Genomic DNA, 22,917 nt, shown 5'->3' with positions numbered 1-22,917 from the left:
ACAGCAGTTAGCATTTTCAGAAACCGGTCAGCAATGGCAACCTTCATATTTCTCTTCCATTAAGGTAGCAGAGCATGACCTGAAAAATTCAGGCAAGGTAGTTACTGTTGTGAATGATGAAATAAAACAACCCATAAGCCCCATACACACTATCAGATTTTCTGCTGATTTTTTCCTTCAGATTTACCAAAACCATATAATATGAGGTCAAACCTTAGGAGTTTCAATTTGTATGCAATCAGGCAGGCCCTTGCACTACATGGTTTTGGTAAACCTGAAGAAAAAAATCTGCAGAAAATCTGATAGTGTGTATGGGGCTTTAAAATCAGAAGCCTTCATCTGCTCAGTCATGGTAAGCAGTTGGAAACGGACTGATTTGGCCTGGCTGCCATGGGTTGTTGTATACACCACTCCTCATTCTGTGTTATGAAATGATTCCACAATTTCAGTCTTAACTTCCCATGTGAGTTGTTCCTCTTCATTTTTTTAGCGCCGCTGGGGAGTTTTTCCCAGAAGCCGCCCAAGCAGCCTATCAAAGATGGGAGCTTAGTGCCACACTTGCTTCACGTATCGAGGTTGGAACATGGGATATTATCCCCCTTTTCTTTTATTGCACCTGCTGCTTAGAGGCCACCATAACCCAGCTAGTAACCTCACAGCCTCTCTTTCTGCTGCTTGCTTGCCTCAGACCTGTATTGAGGGAAATAAGAATTGCCATCACTCTTCTCCTTCTGAAAGTGTTATTTTCCTGGTTGTCATGTTGATCCTTGGACTTCAACAAATTCTGAATCACAGAACAAGTATTCCACTAGTGATATCAAACTGGTGTTGGAACTCCCAATCTGCATACTTGTTCTGGGTCACTGACTCAGAAATGATTGAAGTTGGACGATCAGTATGATGACCATGTAACTAGCATTTTTTTAAAAGGAGATCAGAACAGGCAAACTCTTTTCTCTCATTACGTTTCCTTTTGGGCTGGGTTCACACTTAATACGGATGCGGCTCACAGAAGGGGTCCGGTGCGTCCCAGTTCTCCATTTCAGGGACCAATCAGGCCCAAATTTTTGCCTGAATTCGGACCTTGAACTGAGCCAAAGGCCGCTCCATTGAGGTCACAATCTCCTGCCATGAGAATTGGATGTGGGAAAAACCCAAATCCAATTTGCATAAGTGTGAACCAAGCCTTAAACAAAGCTAACATGTGTGCTTTCACTAACCATGTCATTTTGTTTCCTAAATTGTACTAGATCTCTTGCTAACACTTTGCTTCTTCATAACACAGCACTGGTAATTGTTTTATTTTTGTGTTACCTTTGGACTTTCCAATGCATTCTGGCTTCAGGCATAAGAGAGCAATGCATTGTGGTCACTTTTCTCGTTCTGCCTGTTTACTCTGATTGAATGTGGAGTGTTATTTGAAGGGTGGCATGCAGATCTGTCCAGCCACAATAACAAATATGTTGTCTCTAAGAAATCCAGACTTATCACTTGTGTTTTCCATTGTATGCCAGGACTAACGGACACGACAGATGGACATTCTAGTGCACTGAATATAGCAGACCAAACTATAAATTAAAACTCATTGCCTATAAGTGGTTACCCTACACAATATTAAAAAGAAAGAAGAAATATAAACAAACGTTTATTATGCTCCTCTTCCCAATCACATGGCATTGGCCACATTGCAAATCCCATAAAGTAGAACTAAAGGTAAAACTTTAGTAGGGAGGGTTATAACTAGGGTTGCCACCTCATCCCTTTAAACCCAAACACATATGAACAGGGGCGACTGACCATTCGGCCACTCGGCCCTGACTGATTGCCTGGGGGCCCCAAAATCTCCTATTGCCTGGGGGCCCCAAAATCTCCTATTGCCCGGGGGGGCCCATGAGTTGTCAGTCCACCCCTGCATATGAATTACACGGGTTCTGTGGCTGATTAAGGTGGTAATTAAACTAACTTGGTGCCTAGTCTGCATTTAATTATGTCAGAACCTGTGTAATTCATATGTGTTTGGGTTTAAAGGGATGAGGTGGCATCCCTAGTTATAACCGCTCTAGGTTCTTTTGCCATCTGTTTTCGATTGGGGAGATTTCCTCTCACTTTTAGTCCCATAGTAGAGAAAAATTGATAAATTTTGAATCAGTCGAATCAAAAACTTTAGATTTTTTATTTTTTCTATTTGAATGTGGCAAAGTGAACAAACAAAAGAAAAATCTTCATTAAAATGATCACATTCACTCTTTAAATCGCCTTTGGCTTCACTAAAACAGCATTATTTTTAAATGGTACACAATCTTTGATTTCAGCAATATGTGTACAGTTAGAATTCGACTGGCGTTTGATGTAAAATTCAATTTGAATCTCAGTCTGAATTTCGTTTTTGGTTAATTGGTGCATTCGGGAAAATTTGTTTATATTTTAATTTGGGTATTCGGATATATCCAAATCTCCAAATAACGAAAAATTTGTCCGAATATTAATTCAGAACGAAACAAACCACGCATGTCTAGTGATAGATCAAGCTCCGATTCAACTGGGACCTCTGCAGAGATACCACTGCTTCCATACAGACAGCAAGGGTCCCACTCTGAATTACCTTTGTTTCCATTGACTTCTATGGGGAAACTCGCTTTGATATGCGAGTGCTTTGGATTACAAGCATTCTCCTGGAAGGGATTATGCTCGTAATCCAAGGTTCCACTGTATAGCAAAAACATATGAAGTATAAAACTCTTTCTTTTTTTTTTCTCTTTCTGTTACATTGTGGAGATTTCCCTTTACGTCCTGTGCCGGACAGACAGAAAGAAGAAAATATAGATCTTCCCAAAGGGAAAAGAAATGTCCGTTTAGACAGATCAGGCTTCCTGGTTAGAAGATTTCCCCTTCTGTTCTGGGAAAGGTTGTACCATTTTGGATTCCCCATCAGTTGCTGTTTTTAGTGTCTTCAGGACAAATAGAGAGGGTGAATCTCCCCAGCAGGAACACACACAATAATATAAACTTTACAGAAGTTCCAACCTTTCCCCATTCTTTAGCTATACTGTAACATGTTGAAGGCTAACCTCCAGTTTTAATTTACAGTTTAGATTTGCTTTCATTTTAAATAACAGTGGGTTTTCCCTATGACAACTTAATAAAAGCTTGATTTCAGTGGGATTGGCACTTCCCAATTATATTAGAATTTAGGATAGTGGTATTCAGAACACACTTTCTTTTTAGAAAGCATGTATCTGAAGTATTCCCATTGAAACTCAGACATAGCTCCTGTAATTGGCCATTAAAACAAAATACAAATAAAGGTTGGCTGACTTTTATCACTGTGATTCCATTAAGTTGATTTACTAAATAGATTGTGCGCTCTGCAAGTGCCATTGCTCCAGAGCTTAGTAAATGAGGTAAAACGTCACTTTGCAAAGAATACCCAATCACGTGCAAGGAAAATAACAAAACAGCATCCTTGCTTGCACATGATTGGATGATGGAAGTCAGCAAAGCTTCTGCTTATTTACCAAGCTGCGGAGAAACGTGCAAAGTGCACAGTCTAGTGGCCCTTAGTAAAACAACCCCAATGTTTTCTATGAAGCTAGACATTATTATTTTGTGGCAGATCAGCCTACTGTTTTGCAACAAAGTGATTTGGGAACTGAAAACTGTGATGTTCAATTAAGAAAATCTCATTGCACTAGAATGGCTGCCTGACATTTCTCAAAGGAGGCAAATCAAATTGACTTCCTTCATTAGCTTAAATAAATAATTTGTTTATGATAACGGAGAAAAAGGTCTTTTGATAATGTAATTGATGCTCTGAGTGTGTGTTGCCTCTGTGTGCTCTGTTTCCTTCTAAGTTGTTGTTGGAGTTTGACTTCACTATTTATTTTTTGACCATTAGTGATACAAGAGTTTACCAAAGGCATGTTAGATTAAAGGGTTTCTACACTATTTGCTACCTGCTAACAAACAGCAAACACTGAAATGTAATTGATGCCCCTGTACACGCGACCGGTTTTCCCATCAGAATAAACTCGGAAGGCTTTTCTGACGGAGTTCTGACAGAATTCTGCTGAAACTGTCTTGTGTACACACGATCACACCAAAGTCCAACCGTCAAGAACGCAGTGACGTACAACACGTACGACTTGACTAGCAAAAAGGAAGTTCAATAGCCAGTAGCCAATAGCTTCTGTCTCGTACTTGCTTCAGAGCATGCGTCGTTTTTGGTTCGTCGGAACAGCATACAGACGAGCGTTTTTCCCGATAGGAATTGGTTCCATCGGAAATATTTAGAACATGTTCCATTTCTATGTCCGTCAGAATTTTAGACATAAAAAGTCAGATGGGGCATACACATGATCGGAATATACGATGAAAAGCTCCCGTCTGACTTTTTCTGTTGGACATTCCGCTCGTGTGTACTTGGCATAAGCCATTCTGCTGAATACACCCTTCCCTACCCTTTAGTTGGGGGTGCTTGGATGGTACTGAAACTGCCATCTACTAGCATCCATGTCATGAAGCTAGGAAAAATTATTAGTTTAATAGGGTAAGCAAGCTGTTATGGAGCCAAAATAAAATATTTTGAGGTCATGGCTGGTTCTTTTGAAGTAAAATTAAGCCATGAGCCTATTTAGTGATCATGGGCAGTTGGCCAGAAGAAAGGGTAAGATGTTATAATGCCGAATAAAGTTATTATTAATTCAGAATATGTCATTATGAATTGAGAGTTAAAGTAGAACTATAGAAAAAACATTTTTTTTTCATTTTGGATAGAGTAAGAGAGGGTTGTAACCCCCATCACATTTTTTTTTTCTTCCACCTGTGTCCTTTTGGGGACATTTCCCTTCACTTCCTGTCCCATAGACAAACACAAAGTGAGAGGAAACCCCTGCAAATTAAGGGAATCCCTTGGGGCTCCCCAGGTCACCATAACCAGTGTCCCCATTGGAAGATTTCCCCTATATTACTTTTCTGGGGGCAACCCAAAACTTGAGATTTTCTTTTACTTTCAATGGTAAATGGGATAAATAGAGAGGGTTATTTTCCCTAACAGGGGCACAGACAGCAATAAAAACTGACAGGTGTTCTAATCCATCTCCACTCTATCCAAGTTCCTGAAAAGTTTTGCCTTTAGGTACTACACTATTGTGACAGCAGGGTAAATTATTACAATGTCAAAAGTAGCATGCCTAAAGTTACCATAGGATTAGTCATGGTTTCATCAGCCTAATTTAATATGACACCAAGGTAAGGCATTAGGCTAAGAAAGCCCAGAGATTAGTCAATTTGTTCGTTCAGGCTCGGTTCACACTGCTGCGAAACGAAAACCCATGCGAATCCAGCATACAACTTGCAGGCAGTTCACACTGCCCTATGTGAACCACTGAGGGTGTCAATACAAAGTTAATGACACCCCCAGATCAGTTTGCATATTACAGTGGGAACTGCCAATTCGGACATGAATCGTATCACATGGCTGTGAACACCCATGCGATCTGATTCCAAAAAAAGGGTCCTGCACAACTTTGGTCCGAATGCGATGCAAATTCAGCCATACAATCTGTATGGCTGAATTTTCATCGCACATACATCGCATGTGATCTGTACAGCAGTGCGGTGCGAATCACATATGATGTCTGACATCCGCAGCAGCCTCAATCAGCGCGTAGAACAAACAACATTGACCTGATTCCCTCATTCACACACTCAAAATGGATGGGGGAATCCTCTGTGTTGTGTCATTGTGTTCTGACAGTGGGGAGATCTCCCGCCATCAGAGTACACTGATCAGCATTGCAGGCTATAGCCTACAGTGCAGATTGAGCAGGAAAAATTAGACAGGGTGCTTTTACAGAAGTTGATTGGTGGATCAACTTCTGTATACCCACAGTGCTCATACATGGATTCAATTTTGGCCCGCCCTTGCTGAGCTGGCCAGATTTCAGTCCATGTATAGCTTAAGTCTAAATATATATTGAGCCGGGTGGTGCCAACAGGGCCATCCAGGGCTCAAATTTTTTTCTGATTACTGCTGAACTGGCCAAAAAAAGTTTGTTAGCCTCACCCAGCTCAACAAATTTCGAATAAAAAATTGAAAGGTTCAGATTTCTTCATCCATGCTGCTTAATGTTGGTAGGGGAATGAAATTACATCTCTAAGCGTATAGCTAGTAAAACTTATATAGCTATAATGGCACTGTTGTATCTAATATTTATGTCACAGGGTAAGCAATTATTTTATAACATCTCAAGACACTAGGGGGAGCTATTATACAAGAGTGACTATGACACTAGGGTGAGCTATTATGACATGATAGTTGTCTTTTGCTATAGCCCAAGTAGCTGTTGGACATCCATAAAGTATTTTCACAGTGCCTCTCCTTAGGCCCAGCCCTAGTTATCTTTCACCCTTATTTAACCCTTTAAAGTCCACATTTTTCAATGAGTTAGCGTGACTCAAATTGTGCTGTACCAAACTGTGGAGCAGAACGTCAATTAATAAACATTGGGGGTTATTTATTAAAGGAAAATCCACTTTGCACTGCAAGTGCACTTGAAAGTGAAGTCGCTGTAGATCCGAGGGGGATATGCAAGGAAAATAAAAAACATCATTTTAGCTTGCACATGATTGGATGATAAAATCATCAGAGCTTCCCCTTGTTTCAGATCTACCTCTCCGATTTAGAGTGACTGCCCTTCCAAGTGCACTTACAGCGCAAAGTGGATTTGCCTTTCGTAAATAACCCCCATTGTTTTGGAAATCCCACAAAAGATGCCGCAAGCATGACTCTTTCCAATGTGCTTAATTGGTTGCCCCAGGCATTCAATTAATACACGGTTGTAAAGTATCATAAAGCTATCAAGAAAATAGAACACACAGTAACAGAACAGTATTGGAAGCCTCTGTTAGTAGATTTGAATGTTCATGCTTATAATTTCTCCTTCAGTTGAAAGGCACTGTATTTCCTGCTGCTGATTTTAATGCGGACGCTGATGGGAAGGCTTTGAGGAAAGCGATGAAAGGCTTTGGTAAGAATGTCCACAAGCTTATGGGTCTACTGTGAGAACGGACTAATGTACTGAACAGTTTGCTTACAAAAATTTCGGACAAGGCTACATAATGTGCAGTCATACCTACACTCCAGATAGATATATATGATATAAATAGATGTAGCTTTGTATCCATGAATACACTATTAAATGTATTTTATAAATGCGAGTTGTGTAAATACCTCAATTTCACTTGGCACCCATCTCTTTCAAACACCTGTACAACAGAGCTCAGACTAGGAAAGGGGGCAGGAAAGGCAGCACATGGAGCCTTTCAGATATGCTGCAGTGTATATTCCTGTGCTAACAAGGAACATGCTGATAGGAGGAGAGAACAGAATGACAGTGAAATTAGATCATCAGTCTGCTGCTATTTCTTTCAATCATAGGCTATTACTAAACCGCAGCAAGAAAAGCTAGAGTAAAAGGAGTTGGTGGGGATAATGGAAGGCATGTGTACAGGTTAGAGAGGTAGGACTACATCACATGCACAATTGCCTTCATGCAGCACAAAATACTATAGCTTCAGGAGGTCTAATCAAATCCATTGGTTAGATATTTGTCTATACTGGGTTTCCATTTTTCTAGAATTGTGCCCATTAGCTTGGCTTCAATTTTTATTCATTTGTGTGATCTCTATTCTGCTGCTGTGCTTTTCCAAGCTTTAGAAACTGTTTGCATAGAGACTTTGAGAACAAATGTTAACAGTTAGGGCCGGTTCACACAGCGAGGCGATGCGAGGCGACACGGCTCGCCTCGCCTCGCTCCCGCAAGTCGCCCCCGTTCTGTACAATGGAACCGTTCTGAGAGGAGCGACTCGAGTCGCTCCGACTCAGAAAAAAGGTTCCTGTACTACTTCGGGGCGACTTCGGGGGCGACTTGCATTGACTTCTATACAGAAGTCCTCTGCAAGTCGCCGCTGAGGTCCCCGCAGGTCGCGGCGAGGCAAGTCGGAGACGCCTCGCCGCGCCTCGCTGTGTGAACCGGCCCTTAAATTGCCTATTTATGACACCATTGTTTTTGTTTTGTTTTTGTTTGTTTAAAGCATTTGTTACCTCCTCAAAAAAACAGAAAAAAAAAAAAAAACAGATCCTCTTCCCTTAAAGCAGAGGTCCACCCTAAAGTGGACCTTCCGCTGATTGGATTCCTCCCCCCCCTCCGGCGCCACAATTGGCACCTTTCAGGGGGGAGGGGGGTGCAGGTACCTGTACAGTACAGGTATCTGCACCCACTTCCGGGATGGCTCTCTGCGGAAAGGGGCGTAGATTACGCCCCTTTCCGAAAGTCCCCCGCTGCCTGCTGGGAAACACACAGATCCCAGAGGCAGCGGGTCCATCCTTATTGTGCAGCACGACTCGCGCATGCGCAGTAGGGAACCGGGAAATGAAGCCGAAAGGCTCCACTTCCTGATTCCTATACCCAAGATGGCGGCGGCAGCACCCGAGAGCCGATCGAGAGATCGGCTTCGGGTGACGACATCGCGGGCGCGCTGGGCGGGTAAGTGTCACTATTTTAAAAGTCAGCAGCTGCAGTATTTGTAGCTGCTGGCTTTTAAAAAAAAAAAAACGCGGACTCCCGGCGGACTCCCTCTTTAAAGCATGTTATTCAACACAGTGCTTGTGCTGTGTCATTTGACCCCCTGTAACACCTGAAATACCTGGCTGATCCTGCCTGTCTATACCCTTCCCCCTGTATGCTGGCTCCGATATATCATGGCTGCTGAGCCCTGACACCGGAGTCAGCGCAAGTGCCTTTGTCATGCGCTGCCCTGCTCTCCTGTGTCTCTTCTGTTCCCCCCCCCCTCCCTGCCTGTCTGCTCATACAAGTGCCTTCCCCCCAACTCTTGCTGCTCTCATATCTTCAGCTAAATCTTCCCATCCTCTCTGTACTATAATAAGTGTTCCTGTGTCTGTGTAATGCAAAAAAATATGCAGATTGGTACCTATATTAGCACGGCTCCCGGCGCCCAGATGACTGACATCTCTCTCTCTCCTCTCTCCCCCTCCTCGCGGGCTGATGTCAGCGGGAGGGCTCGGCCCCACCCACTGGAACTGTGAGCCAAGAGAATAGAGATCTGACAAGTCTGCTGAGCGCCGGGCACCAAGCTTATATAGGTTCAATCGAGCAGATTTTTTACAATACACAGGCACGGGGACACTTATTATTTTGACACAGAGGGGGTGGGAGGATTTAAAAGAAGTGGGTTAACAACCACTTTAATAAAGCCTCTGCTTTGCAGAGTTTGCCCAGTTAGAGCAGAAATAATAAATTCATTTATTACCTTTTTAATTACATATTTTGATATTAAAGCAACAGCTGAACACTGCATTACAGAAATTGGGGTTGATTTGCTAAACTGGAAAGTGCCAAATCTGGTGCAGCTTTGCATAGAAACCAGTCTGCTTCCAGTTTTCTTTTTGCCAAAGCATAAAGTGGTTCTAAAGGCATAAGGTTACTTACCTTATACTTACCTGAGCCCCATCTCTCTCCAGAGATGTCCATGAGTGTTTCGGCCATCCGAGACTCTCCCCCCTGATGAGACACAGCAGCCAATCAGTTTGTCAATCAAAGTCAGCTAGCCAATCAGGAGAGAGTGGGTGGAGCTCTGTGTCTGAATGGACACAAGGAGTTGTGACTCGGCTTGGGTGCTCCCATAGCAAGCTACTTGTTGTGGGGGCCCTAGACAGGAGGGAGGGGCACAGAAGAGGGACATGAGAAGAGGATAATATGGGCTGCTCTGTGCAAATCCACTACAACAGGGCAGGTAAGTGTAACATGTTAGTTATTCTTATAGAAAAAAAAAGAGACTTTACAATAATTTTAAGGTTAAAAACCTTCTGCATGCAGTCCCCTCTCCCCCAGCCCCTGCTTATACTTACCCGATCTTGATCCAGCACTGTGCATGGAAGCAGAGGTTCTGTCTTCTCTCTTCCTCCTCATTGGCTCAGAGACAGCAGCTACTATCAATCACAGCCAGTGATGAGTGAACAGGGGCAGGGCCAAGTCCCGCTGTCGGTGTCAATAGGCACAGACAGCAAGGTTCGGGAGCAGACCCACACGAGTTCCCCCGCGGCGAATGGCTTGCTATGGGGGCACTTGGTGGGGGGGAGGAGCCAGGAGTGCCAATCAGGGGCCCAACAAGGGGAGGATTGGGCTGCTCGGTGCTAAACTATTGCACAGAGCGGGTAAGTATGACATGATTGTTAATTTAAAAAAAGAAAAATGTATGTTTACAATTATTTTACCTGAACAAGCTGAATTTAGAAGTTGATTGGCTACCATGCGCAGCTGTGGATTTTTCCCTCTACAGTTGTAGTAAATCAACCTCAATATGTCTTTCAATTGGTATTAACGTCTTTTTTTTTCAACTACATTGGCCCCTGAATGGTTAGGCCATAAAATGTTAGTATGCACCACATATTAGCACAATATAAGAGCCTTATCTGTCATAATGTGCCCTCCAGTTCTGCTCTGTCACCAATGCCACAGGCCTAGAGCTTTTGTCTTTGCCAGGTCTTCCTTCCAACTGTTCGGCTGCTTGAATGGCTGGGCCCCAATGATGTCACTCGTGTGCTGCGAGTGCCGTAAATGTATACTGAGCTGCGCATGCCCTGCTCAGTGTACATTACAGCTGACAGACAGGGAGAAGCATTATGACAAATGACCAATAGGTTCTCTTCTGTCATAAAAACAAGTTTTTAAAAAGTGGGTTTAATACCAATTTAACATTCCCTCTTTGTGGTAGACACAAAGAAAATATGTTCTTGGTTTGTTGATGTTCCTGAAGGTTTACATCACTGGAACTGGATGAACTCTTGTATTTTTTTAACCAGATCAACTATGTAGCATGTTAGCTCTATCTTCTATGTGAGCGACACCTTCTTCCTTGGTCCTAACACATAGAACAATATTTAAGCCCTGTACAGATTCGTTTATCAAAGTTCCTGCTCCTGACAACCTAAAGGATGGACCTGAAATCAATTTAAACACAATCTTTAAAATCTCAAAAATCTTTAGTATAAATATTTTCAGATATTATCAGCTGCCTTGATACGTGGCTTAAATAATGAACCCTAGAGGATCTAAATATGTTTTTCATTTGCTTTTTACATTATAGCAATAAAAAAAAAAATGAATCTAAATCTTTTCACCAGATTGAAGTGAAGGGAAGCAAAAGCGGTATCTTAAGTAAAGGTGTTTTTATTGCAGGTACCGATGAGGGCACCATTATCGAAATTCTGACCAAGCGCTCTAATTCCCAGAGGCAAGAGATCAAGAAAGCCTTTAAATCACACTTTGGACGTGTAAGTCTGTATTATGTCTTAGGAGTGTCAGAATGTGTACTAATGGCACATGTGTAGGTATGAATAAGCCCCTATAGTTTGCTTTTAGAGCACACTGAACTGCTACAGCACACACACATAGGAACAAAGCAGAGATCTGCTTTAAATACATTTTATTGCAGCAAAATATGAGTTTTGCTGCGTGAAAGTGGACGTGCGAATAGGTCCTTAGGCTGAAATCACACTTTTCCATGCATGTTTTCATATGTTTATATGTTTGTTATCAACAATCTTGCATTTTCCTGTGCAACACTAGGCCCTAGAATGCCCACTGATGCATCCAAAAATCAACAATGCACATCAACGCATTGCACGGGTGTAAACTGGCACCATGTAAAACAATAGCTAACCTGTGTACTTGTGTTGAGGTTCATTAAAATATGTGCAAATAAAATGCAGAGGTGTGAGAAGGCCCTTAAACTACCTTTAAGTTGCATACTGTACTGTATAGTTAAGGTCCAATTTACAATAGTGTGTTGTAATAACACATGTTAAATTCACATTATTGCAATGCTGTGTAACACAGAAAGGTAAGGGTGGTATGTTGGAATGGCATGGCACCGATTCAGGCACCACACTGCATGACACTAGCATTGTATCACACTGCAAAGTACAGATATAAACAGATATACAGATATAAACAGTCTGATTAAATATGCATTGCCGTTCATCGGTAGGGTATGTTCAGTAACTCGCTGGACCAGTGTGAATAGGTGTTTCAAGCAGACCCTTCTAAAGAGAAATATGGAAGCTGCCATTGCTCACTTCCTGTTGAAAATATCTAACTGCTACGCTGTCATACAGATCCACTAGCATCAGTAACTTTTGACTCATTGTCAAATCGGGAAGTTAGAGTAAAGGCAAAAGTCCTTATCAGCATATTGTTATGGGCTAATGACTTTATGGCAGTGGTCTCCAAACTGTGGCCCTGGGGACAGATGTGGCCCTTTGCTCGCCTCTATAGTGGGGCACTTTTCCATCCACAACTAACACAAAGGATGGGGCACCGTTCTTCCCACTGGGGCACTATTTCTCCTACAGACATCAATGATGGGGTGCTATTCCTTCCACTAATACCAATAATGAGGCACTATTACTCCCACTAAAACCATTGATGGGTCATTGTTTACTCCCATGCACGCTGCAGAATTTTTTTAATTCCACTGAATGAATGAATGAATGAAATACTTGTATAGCGCACAATGCGAACTGAATCGCCTCTAGGCGCTGGTCACAGTCCGGCCCCCTAAAGTCTGAAGAACAGTAAACTGGCCCTTTATTTAGAACATTTGGAGACCCCTGCTTTAGGGCATTGAGACAGAAGGGAAGGCTTGATAACCAGGCAAATAGCATTTGTAAATTGAGAACAATGGCAGGCTCTATCAAGATTTTCTAAGATTTTTGTAAAGTTTATATTGAATAATTTGTGCCGTGTATATGTGCAAAATGTGCCCACTCTGCATCATTACAAAGTATTTGTATCTTTTGTAGGACCTGATGGCTGATCTGAAGTCAGAGTTATCTGGAACCTTAGCCAAACTGATCCTGGGACTCATGATGACACCAGCTGAGTTTGATGCTAAGCAGTTAAACAAAGCCATTGCAGTAAATATATTTCTTTACTTTTCTTGGAGCACTATTGATTCATTTTTTCTTTACTACTGTATAATATAGCCTTCAAAGATGATGCAAGGATCACAAAGTAGGGATGCATCTAAATGGGAGAGAGATAAATGATAAAATATATTGGCTTCTAAAAGGAGAGCCCCCTTCCCCCCACTCACACACACTTTTGTGTAAGTTCTAGTTAACATTAAAGTGGTTGTAAAGGTAGAAGTTTTTTTTTTTTTTTTTTTTTTACCATAATGCATTCTCTGCATTAGAGTGAATAAAACTTCTGTATCAGCCCTCTACCCCCCCCCCCCCCCCCCACCAAATAGTTATCTGAGACTGATCTCGACCCAGCTGCTCTCTCTCTCTCTCTCTCTCTCTCTCACTCACACTCTCTCTCTCTCATTGGACAAATAGGCAGCAACCATTGGCTCCTGCTGCTGTCAATCAAATCCTGTGAGGAGGGAGAAGGGGGCTGAGTCATACTGTGTGACTCTATAGACACACACTCAACTTGGTTTAGGGTCAAGCCTGCACGAGTGCCCCCATAGCAAGCAGCTTGTTATGGGGGCACTCTGAAGGGAGGAGGAGCCAGGAGGAGGATCAGAGCTGCTCTGTGCAAAACCATTTCAAGTAAGTATAACATCTTTATTATTAAAAAAAAAAATAAACATAAATAAATTTACCTTTTAGAATCACTTTAACATGACCTCATGGGACCTTTTTGAGGGAGGTATGTCTACTAGTTGGAAAAGTAATAAGGGCAGCACCATAATCAATGGGTTTTCTTATACTGTACCATATGCTCACATTTAAGCCCACTAAGGTTCATTGAATGGAACCCAATCACCTCTTAAATGATGGCAATGATACTATGTTTTAATCCTGCTAGCCCCTTCACAATAATATGGCACTGCACATGCAAAGAAAAAGTAAAAACAGACCCACGATAGTGGTTAATACAACTCACGGTATTCGGTTTCCTTGTGTCGCCTTTTTCTTTGTTGCCTTTTGCATGTGTAACATTCCCTAACATTTGGTTCTAGAAGAACATTCGACCATGAGAGTTAACATTCACCAATCAAGAAACCGGTACAACATTGTAGGCTAAGAACATTCAACCAGCAGAGAAAATAATGAGGGAGAGTTCTGCACTGTGTACAGTCTATGGAGAATCAAATGGGTGTTCGGCTGACTGTGAAGCAAAACATTTAGCAGTGGTTTATGACAGCTTCCTTATGTTTGTTAGGTTGCCAGTACCCGCCAGCATCCTGACAACCAGTAACACATCCCTGCCCAGCACCCGCCAGCATCCTGACAACCAGTGACACATCCCCGCCCAGCACCCGCCAGTATCCTGACAACCAGTAACACATCCCTGCCCAGCACCCGCCAGCATCCTGACAACCAGTGACACATCCCTGCCCAGCACCCGTCAGCATCCTGACAACCAGTAACACATCCCTGCCCAGCACCTACCAGCATCCTGACAATCAGTGGCACACCCCTGCCCAGCACATTCCGCTATCTGCTGGGAATTCCTGAGAAACAGCAGGGATAGAGTAAAACAAAAAAAATGGCATGGGCTCTCCCCCAAATTCCATACCCTCCAAGTTTGGTATCGATTCCAGCCAATCAAATCCCTTGACGTCAGCCTTGCATGGTCAACCGATATGGTCACTCACATGTCAGATATCAGGAGACTGTCAGATGACTGCTCTGCAAATGCTCAAATGATTGTGCTGGTATGTACAAAAATGTTTCCTGCGGTGGGGGAATTTTTTGGGAAAAGACACATGACATGTTTTTCTAAATGTTTCAGCTATGTCATAATTTAGGTCATTATTTTTCTTTTTTGGCAGACAAATCTCAAAACAATAAAAGTTAACGTGTTTATTTTTCTGCAGGGGGCCGGCACAGATGAGAAAGTCTTAATTGAGATCTTAGCTACAAGGAACAACCAGGAGATCCAAGCTATTAATCAAGCTTATCAAGAAGGTGAGCCAAAAAAAAAAAAAATTACTTTAATTAATTCATAAGATTGATGCCAGAAGGGAGAAGATGACACTCCAATTCAAACACTGTTTATGCTTTCCATAATGCTTTCCTATAGCATACATAGCCATCATTTTTTGGCACAACACAGTGTCATTTTATCAAAATGAAAAAAAAAAATGAAAAAAAAACGTCTTATCTGGATAAGAGTTTTTAGCGCTTAACCCCAGCCTTTCCTATAGGCCCCTTTCACACGGGACGGATCCGTGATGATCAGCCCCGTGAACATCCGCTTGCTCAGTGGGGATCGTTCCATTTATTCCCGTTGAGCCGACGGATGACAGGGCGGTCCCTGCACCCTGTCAGATCTCTGCTCTTCTCTATGGGGGATCGGATGAACACGGATCCGTCTGCAGAGCGGATTGGATGAACACGGACAAACGGTCCATGTTCATCCGATCCCCCATAGAAGAGAGTGGAGATCTGACAGTGTGCAGGAACCGCCCTGTCATCCGCCGGCTCAGTGGGGATCAACGGAGCGATCCCCGCTGAGCAAGCAGATATTCACGGGGCGGATCATCAAGGATCCGTCCTGAGTGAAAGGGGCCTATGTCTTGCACAGTTGTACAAACTCCTCTTCTGTACTGAAATAATTTACTCTGATTTCATTGCACTCTGTAAGCTTCTTGCAATGTGTGTTGGCAGGGCTGGTGCTAGACTGTTTTGCACCCTAGGCAGGACCAGATACTTGCCAAAAAAATAAAAACTTCAACATTTTTTAAAATAGTATTATTATAGTATTAATAATACTATAATAGTATTAATATTAAAAAAAGCATATGCTTTGCAGTCCAAGTCAAACTACTGATAACTTTTTTTTTGGGGGGGAGGATGTCACATCCTTAGCTCTCAAGGGACTGGGACTTGCCCTTCACTAGTTGGGGGTGAGCCCTGTTCTCAGCTCTGAGGAGTTCATGCTGGGACTTGAAGTTCTTTATTTTTTGTGATGGACTACAAGTCCCAGCATGAACCCCTGAGCTCTAAGGATGTGAACATCCCCCAAAAGTGGAGGACTACAAGTCCCAGCACGAAACCTTGAGATCTAAGGGTGTGACCCTCCCAAACATGAAGAATGTGATCCCTTAGATCTCAGGGGCTCATGCTGGGACTTGTAGTCCTTAACTAGATGGGGTGGGTGTTGCATCCTCAACTATGAGAGATTCATGTTGGGACCTGTAGTCCTTCACTTTTGTGGGGGTCGCATCCCCCAAAAGTGAAGGTTAACATGTCCCAGCAAGAATCCCTGAGATCTAAGGATGTGACCTCCTTCTCCTACCCCTCCGTGGGTGTCATCTGTTCTCCTCCAGCAGCAGCTCAGCTGCCATCCTTTCTGTATGGGTCTCTACCCAGCTCCCTCATGACATATAATTCCATTCCCGGCGCCTGACCTCACCTCAGACTGGGACTCTGAAATGCAATTTTCTTCCCTCTGAGCAGAGGGCCGCTGCTGCACAGGCTGGAGGATGTGGGTGGAGGTAAGCACTAGGAGGAAGAGGTGGAAGTTACATCCTCCTCCAACCTTTGCTCTGAATGCTGGGACCTGCAGTCCTAGCAACCAGGCAGTGAGCAGTAGCAGCCAGTGTGAAAGAGGAGGAATGGGAGACTAATACTGTGAGTGAAACCTCATGCCTTTTTTTTCAGGCATCAAAGCTGCCTGGGGGCAATTGCCACCCTCCCTCAATTCAGCCCTGAATCTGCACCCCCCCCTCGTGGGTCCTAGGCGGCTGCCTAGTTCCCCTAGCAGTAGCCCCCACCCTGTGCGTTGGACTCTGCACCAACAGAGAACACAGAGCCTGCTTCATTTCATGGCTGGAGTCATTCAGCATCATCTGACCTTCTTCATCCCAGCTTTCAGCCTTACTGTCCCTGGCCCTGCTCTTTGATTTATTGGCTCTCAGCTCTTAAAATCATGGAATCTCAGCATCACATGTGGGTATTACCTAGTCCTCCAGACTTGACATCCATCCAGATATTTTTCTATTCATATAACTCTTGCCAAGAACCTGTCCGTTGATTGCATCAGGGCTGAGGTCTCTGGAGAAGAGTACTAGGGCAGGGTGCTCTGATGTTTTCAATAAGCTATGTACAATACAATTTGCTGCCCTGGACCCTCACCCAGCCATAATCTGTTTGCATGGCATAGAGAAGCATGTCTAGGGTCTAAAATAAGGTATAGTGTGCAATGAAAATGGAAACGTTTATTGAAATATTTTATTAGCATGCATGAGGGGGGAAAGGAAGAGCTTGGGGAGGCAAAATATAGACAGATTAAACTTTAAGCCATCAAGGCCACCAAAATGCATTCAAACAATGCTTTATTTAAAGTCTAAACAGGACAGACAGTAGATCTATTTACAAGGATTAAGCAGGGAGGTTGACATGGGAACAACCATCTTGAACTGTATGCCCAGATTTAGCCTAAACCATGGTGTGCAAAGGTCGAGAAAAGACTAAAAAATAGATATACTGTGTATAATTTTACCAGCAATGCCAGATTAAATCCCAGGATCTCAAGAAATAATGATCATGACCAGTGGAGACTTTTCCTGCAAAATCTTGGACACCAGCCAGGCTAGCATCTGGTGGAGATTAAACACAGATAGCACAGGGAAAGGCCAAGCAAAATAAATGCATAATGTGACTGCCTGAAACTAATTTACTAACAGCTTATATTATTAAAGGTTCAATCCAGGCAAGACATACTATTTAAAACCAAACTAAATATAAGAAAAACTTTTTTTTTTAAATATTGGATAGCGTAAGGGGGGGGGGGGTTATAAACCCTGCCAGTTTATTTTTGACATCTTTGTCCCAGGGGAAATCCTAGTCTCTAATCCCGGGAGGCCACTGTCAGTTCCTCTCCCGCACTTCCAGGCTGTCTTGTCATTCCCTCTGCCTGCTTCCTCCGGGGCTCCCTCATGCCACGTACAAACGATCGGAATTCTCATCAGAAAAAGCTCTGATGGTTTTCCCGACAGAATTCCGCTCAAGCTGTCTTGCCTACACACGGTCACACCAAATTCCAATCGTTTAGAACGTGGTGACGTACAACACGTACGATGGGACTAGAAAAAGGAAGTTCAATAGCCAGTAGCCAATAGCTTCCATCTCGTAGTTGAATCTGAGCATGCGTGATTTTTGGCCTGTCGGAATTGCATACACACGATCGGAATTTCCGATAGAAAGTTTTTCCGTCTGGAAAATTGAGAACATGCTATAAATTTTTTGGCTGGCGGAAATTCGGACAGCTAAATTCCAATGGCGCATACACACGGTCGCATTTTCCAATGAAAAGTTCTCATCAGCTTTTTTCTGGCCGGAATTCTGATCGTGTGTACGCGGCATCACAGTCTGGAATAATGAAGAACAGAGCAGGGAGGCAATGTGGGAGTTCTTGAGGCATGGGCATTACAAGCTGGACACTGCACGCATGCCTGGCAGTAGGAACTGGATAGAATCGGCGGCACACAGAGGAACTCCTGTAAGAGGATCCCTGTTTCCCTTGCTGAACATATTTGAATTTCTAAATCATTCCTACAATTATGAACACTTAAATACACCAAACACATTTTACTAGGTGTACTGAAGGTGTTAGAAGACCTGCCCAATAAAATGAGTGTACTGCACATATCTGCACATGGTAGTAGCCTGACTCATAAATTGACTGACGTTGAAAATATCCTCCAATATATTTTTTTGTTTACTGTGTGTTTAGTCGATTCTTAGATTAATTCAATAGAATAATGTACAATATAGTGAAAAATAAATAAATATACTGTCGCTGAAAGTGAAACAAGTGGAAAAGATTTTGAAATAACAAATATAGTAATAATTGCCGCTCCTGTACACAAAGTGCTATTCACTTGAATGAATAAAAATGAAATAATTACAGATCTCAAAATAATGAAAATAAAAATGAAAATAAAAAAACATTAATCAAATAATCATGTTGAAATATTGCAAAACATCCCAAATAAAAGGTGTTTATGTGCTCCAATCCTCATAAAGTGCAATAGTGTTCCAAACTTCCACCCTCCTGTGTCGCCACTCACCAAATGAAATGGACCCCTAGCTTTTCAGTCTAGGGGTCACACGAGCTGTAAATGGAATGGCGACTCACAGAAGGTCCAGTGGAGATCTCCCCCAACATAATAATCACAAGTTGGTAGATGCACCAAAAATAAAAAGAAGGAACTAATAATGAAGCACAGTAAGGCTGGTGTTTATTGCACAAAATACAGGTTGGTACTTACAGGACAGAGATGTAAAAGGAGCATATAATAATGCAGGGATACAATTCAGGAAACGCCGCATCCAGTATATGTACAATATAGACTGATTCTGTCATGCTTCTAGCCAAATGTATAAAGATATCACATATGCATTTAATGAAGAGGCCTTGGTGCAAACTAAAATGTTGTCAACATACAGTACTGTGTGGATATTTTAAGTTAGGTGTTTTACAGTCAAGTGGTAATAGAATTTCCAGCAAACATAACGTTTTTATATTATATCTTAACCCAGCTTACCACCAGCCATTGGAAGATGCTATAAGCTCCGACACATCAGGACACTTCAAGAGGATCCTTGTTTCATTGGCTTCGGTTGGTTACTTATTTACGAATTACAGGATAACCATATTTATGGAGATCTTCCGTATACTGTATATACGAGGTTTGTCCAGAAATCCCCCAGCCATGTATTATGAAAAATAGAGACATTAATTGAAAAAGATGCAGGAAACATTGTACTTAGGACAATGACGCCTCAGTCCCCTTCAAAGACACAACTTCCATTGTAATTCTTGGACCTTTGTTTCTGGATCATAGCCATAGACCCATGATTCATCACCTGTTGTGACCGTCTTGAGGAAATCTGGTTCATTGATAGCCGTTTTAAGCAAGTCATTAGCAATAATTGCAGCACAATGTTCCTTCTGCTCTGGTGGCAGAAGCCGAGGAACTAATTTTGCACATTTCATGCCAAGATCCTGCGTCAAAATCTCAGACACATTTTGTGACCTTGTAATTTTCTACCTGTCTGGGTGTAATATCTATAAATAAAGAATAATAATAATAATAAAAAAAAAAATCTTAGACACAGTGGTTTTTGGAATCCCCAGATCAGCTTCTAGTTCTCGTACTTTCAGTCACCAATCTTTTTTGATTACAGTTTGTGCATTTTCAACATTCTCAGGGGTTCCAGAATGCGGATCACATTCTAGCATTTTTGCAACACTTTTTCTGCTGAACTCATTGCATCATCCCCAAAAGACTTCTGAATCATCCGAACAATGTCTGTGGAGGAATGTTCAAGCTTAATGCAAAATTTGCTGCCGGTTCATTGTTCTATTCGCACAGTCATTTTTTATGTGATGGCCACAAAGTACACATGCTCAGTCAACAACATCAATTATTCTCACTGACTAGTACATTGAAGTGATCATTGTCATTGACAAGTCATTGTTCAAGCATGCACATTCCAGTCCCCTCTCTTTGGCTGCCAAGTTATATTGATATCACCCAAACTGTTCTTGTTATATTCACAATGGCTGGACATTTTCTGGACAGACATTTATGTTATATTTATAGTGTGTGTGTGTGTGTGTGTATGAGAGTATATTAGTTGCTTCCTTGAATAGCTTGTGAATGAATGTACACTGTCATAGGGCACTATACAACTTAACATAATGTCTGGGTATTTTCATAGGACCTTACATCTAACAACATGGAGAGGAATAAACAGCTGATTGATTGCTATATCTGTGCCCAATGAATCATACTAATAAACCCTATGTAAATTTCTGTCTCTTGTTAGGCAAACCGTGATGAGGGTGGTGAAGACCTTGACAAAGCCGTAGATGATGCTAAGGTAAATAGTATGAACTTTTATTTTTCATAGCCAACAGGACAGAAACAACAATGCATTATTCTTCAACCTTCTCTCAAAAAAAAACAACCCTTATAATATTAACCACTTGACCTCCAGAAGGTTTTACCTCCTTCATGACCAGGACATTTTAATAATTTTTTTAATTAAATTTATTAAATTATAAAGAATAACATTAGGCGCACCAGATCCGCCCACGCAGGGGCTTCAATTGGCAGTACAGGCAAATATAAAGCCTTTGATTGTGCCAAAGGAAAAGGAAACAACAACAATGACTAAACTTAATAAGTGTGAACAAATGAATAGAGAGGTCCAGGTAGGATCCACCTGGATGGCAGCGTCAAATATGGATAAGCAAACTTCTGGACCATTGTATAGTATGGCATGTATGCATGAAAATATGAAAGGGGGGTAGGAACCCCGCAGGAAAAAGAAGAGCAAGCGGAGGAGAAAACAACAAAGAGAGAGGTGGAGGGAGCAAAGGGGATATTGAATCAGGATCATCAGGGGTGTCGGTCACAGGTGCCCATTGCTAGCAGGGGAAGGTGAAGGGAATGCATATGTAAGCCAAGATTCCCAAATTTAAAGAAATTTGGCATGAGAGTCCTTGAGGATACTAGACATTTGTTCATTAAGCATCAAAGCAGCCATGCGGTCTCTCACGCCCTGGAAAGAGTGCATGGGTTTTTTCCAGGCCTGAGCAACTGTTCTCTTAGCTGACAGAAATAGGTAGGATTCCAATTTTTGTTTGGCATATAGGCCCAGGATGGGGCAATGCAGTAAAGCAAATTTAGCATCCTTTCGAATAGTCAGAAGGAACAGAGTGTGCAACAAGCCAAAAACTCGGATGTGGGCATGTCCACCAAGTGTGTAGGACATCCCCATGATGACCACAAACCCGAAAGCAGTGGTCGCTAGAACTAGGATTGGCATTGGCTATTCTGTCTGGGATCCAATACCACCGCAAGAGTACTTTGTATGTCGTCTCCAGGGTAGTGGTGTTAAATGAGCATTTTGCTACAGAGGGCCAGGCCTTGCTCCAGTCTGTCAGGTCTATTTCAGATGCCAAATCCCGCTTCCACTGTGTGTCACATAAAAGAGAGAGGTAGGGAACGCTCTACTCCAGCTGTGGGGCTTCATGTATTTCTGAGAGGGTGGCCCACGTCGAAAAAGACTGGGTGGAAACGTGGAGCTACTTTAACTGGAAAATGCGCGGTTATGTAACACTACACAAATTAATTTTTTTTCACACAAATAGCTTTCTTTTGGTGGTATATGATCAACCCTGGTGTGACAGTTGTTCTGACCCAGTCATCTAGCTATTACAATTTGGTTCTTGTCAAAGTTGCTCAAATCCTAATGCCCTGTACACACGGTCGGACATTCCGTTTTTTTCTGACGGATTTTGCCCGAAACTTGTCTTGCATACACACGGTCGCACAAATTTGTTGGAAAATGCGATTGTTCAGCAGGGGTGACGTACAACACTTACAACGGGACAATAAGGAGGCCAGTAGCCAATGGCTTTCATCTCGTAATTTATTCTGAGCATGCGTGGCACTTTGTCGATCGGAATTGTCTACACATGATCGGAATTTAAACGATCAGATTTTGTTGTCGGAAAATTTTAGATCCAGCTCTCAAACTTTGTGTGGCAGAAATTCTGACAGAAAAAGTCCGATGGAGCCCACACACGATTGGATTTTCCGAGAACACGATCCGATCGCACATTTTCCATCAGAAAGTCCGACCGTGTGTACAGGGCATTACACTTGCCCATTTTATTTGCTTTCAAAACATCAACTTCAGGAACAACATGCTGCCTAATATATCCCACCCACTTTCAGGTGCCACCGTAACGAGATATTCAATGTTATTTATTTTACCTGTTAGTGGCTGATTTTAATGTTATAGCTGATCTGTGTATATCTCACATATTGTATGCAATGTAAAAAAGCTGTGGTGGAATG

The 22,917-nt window shown here is 42.3% G+C and overlaps 1 protein-coding gene across 1 annotated transcript in view; it reads left to right on the top strand.

The window, feature by feature from the left end:
* Positions 1 to 22,917, top strand: part of ANXA6 (annexin A6) — a 150,505-nt gene that overhangs the window by 98,873 nt on the left and 28,715 nt on the right. Inside the window, exons 14-20 of the mRNA XM_077468324.1 lie at positions 491 to 575; positions 6,947 to 7,028; positions 11,259 to 11,353; positions 12,884 to 12,997; positions 14,911 to 15,001; positions 19,583 to 19,662; positions 20,876 to 20,929. Of these exons, the coding sequence (XP_077324450.1) occupies positions 491 to 575; positions 6,947 to 7,028; positions 11,259 to 11,353; positions 12,884 to 12,997; positions 14,911 to 15,001; positions 19,583 to 19,662; positions 20,876 to 20,929 (601 nt within the window). The remainder of the gene's footprint in view (positions 1 to 490; positions 576 to 6,946; positions 7,029 to 11,258; positions 11,354 to 12,883; positions 12,998 to 14,910; positions 15,002 to 19,582; positions 19,663 to 20,875; positions 20,930 to 22,917) is intronic.

This window comes from Lithobates pipiens, unplaced genomic scaffold (genome assembly GCF_037356315.1).
Source record: "Lithobates pipiens isolate NorthernLeopardFrog02 unplaced genomic scaffold, aLitPip1_a1.2 Scaffold_8, whole genome shotgun sequence".
Classification (NCBI taxonomy): Eukaryota; Metazoa; Chordata; class Amphibia; order Anura; family Ranidae; genus Lithobates; species Lithobates pipiens.
The sequence above is the reverse complement of the archived record's forward strand: the minus strand, read 5'-3'. Positions and strand labels throughout refer to the sequence as shown.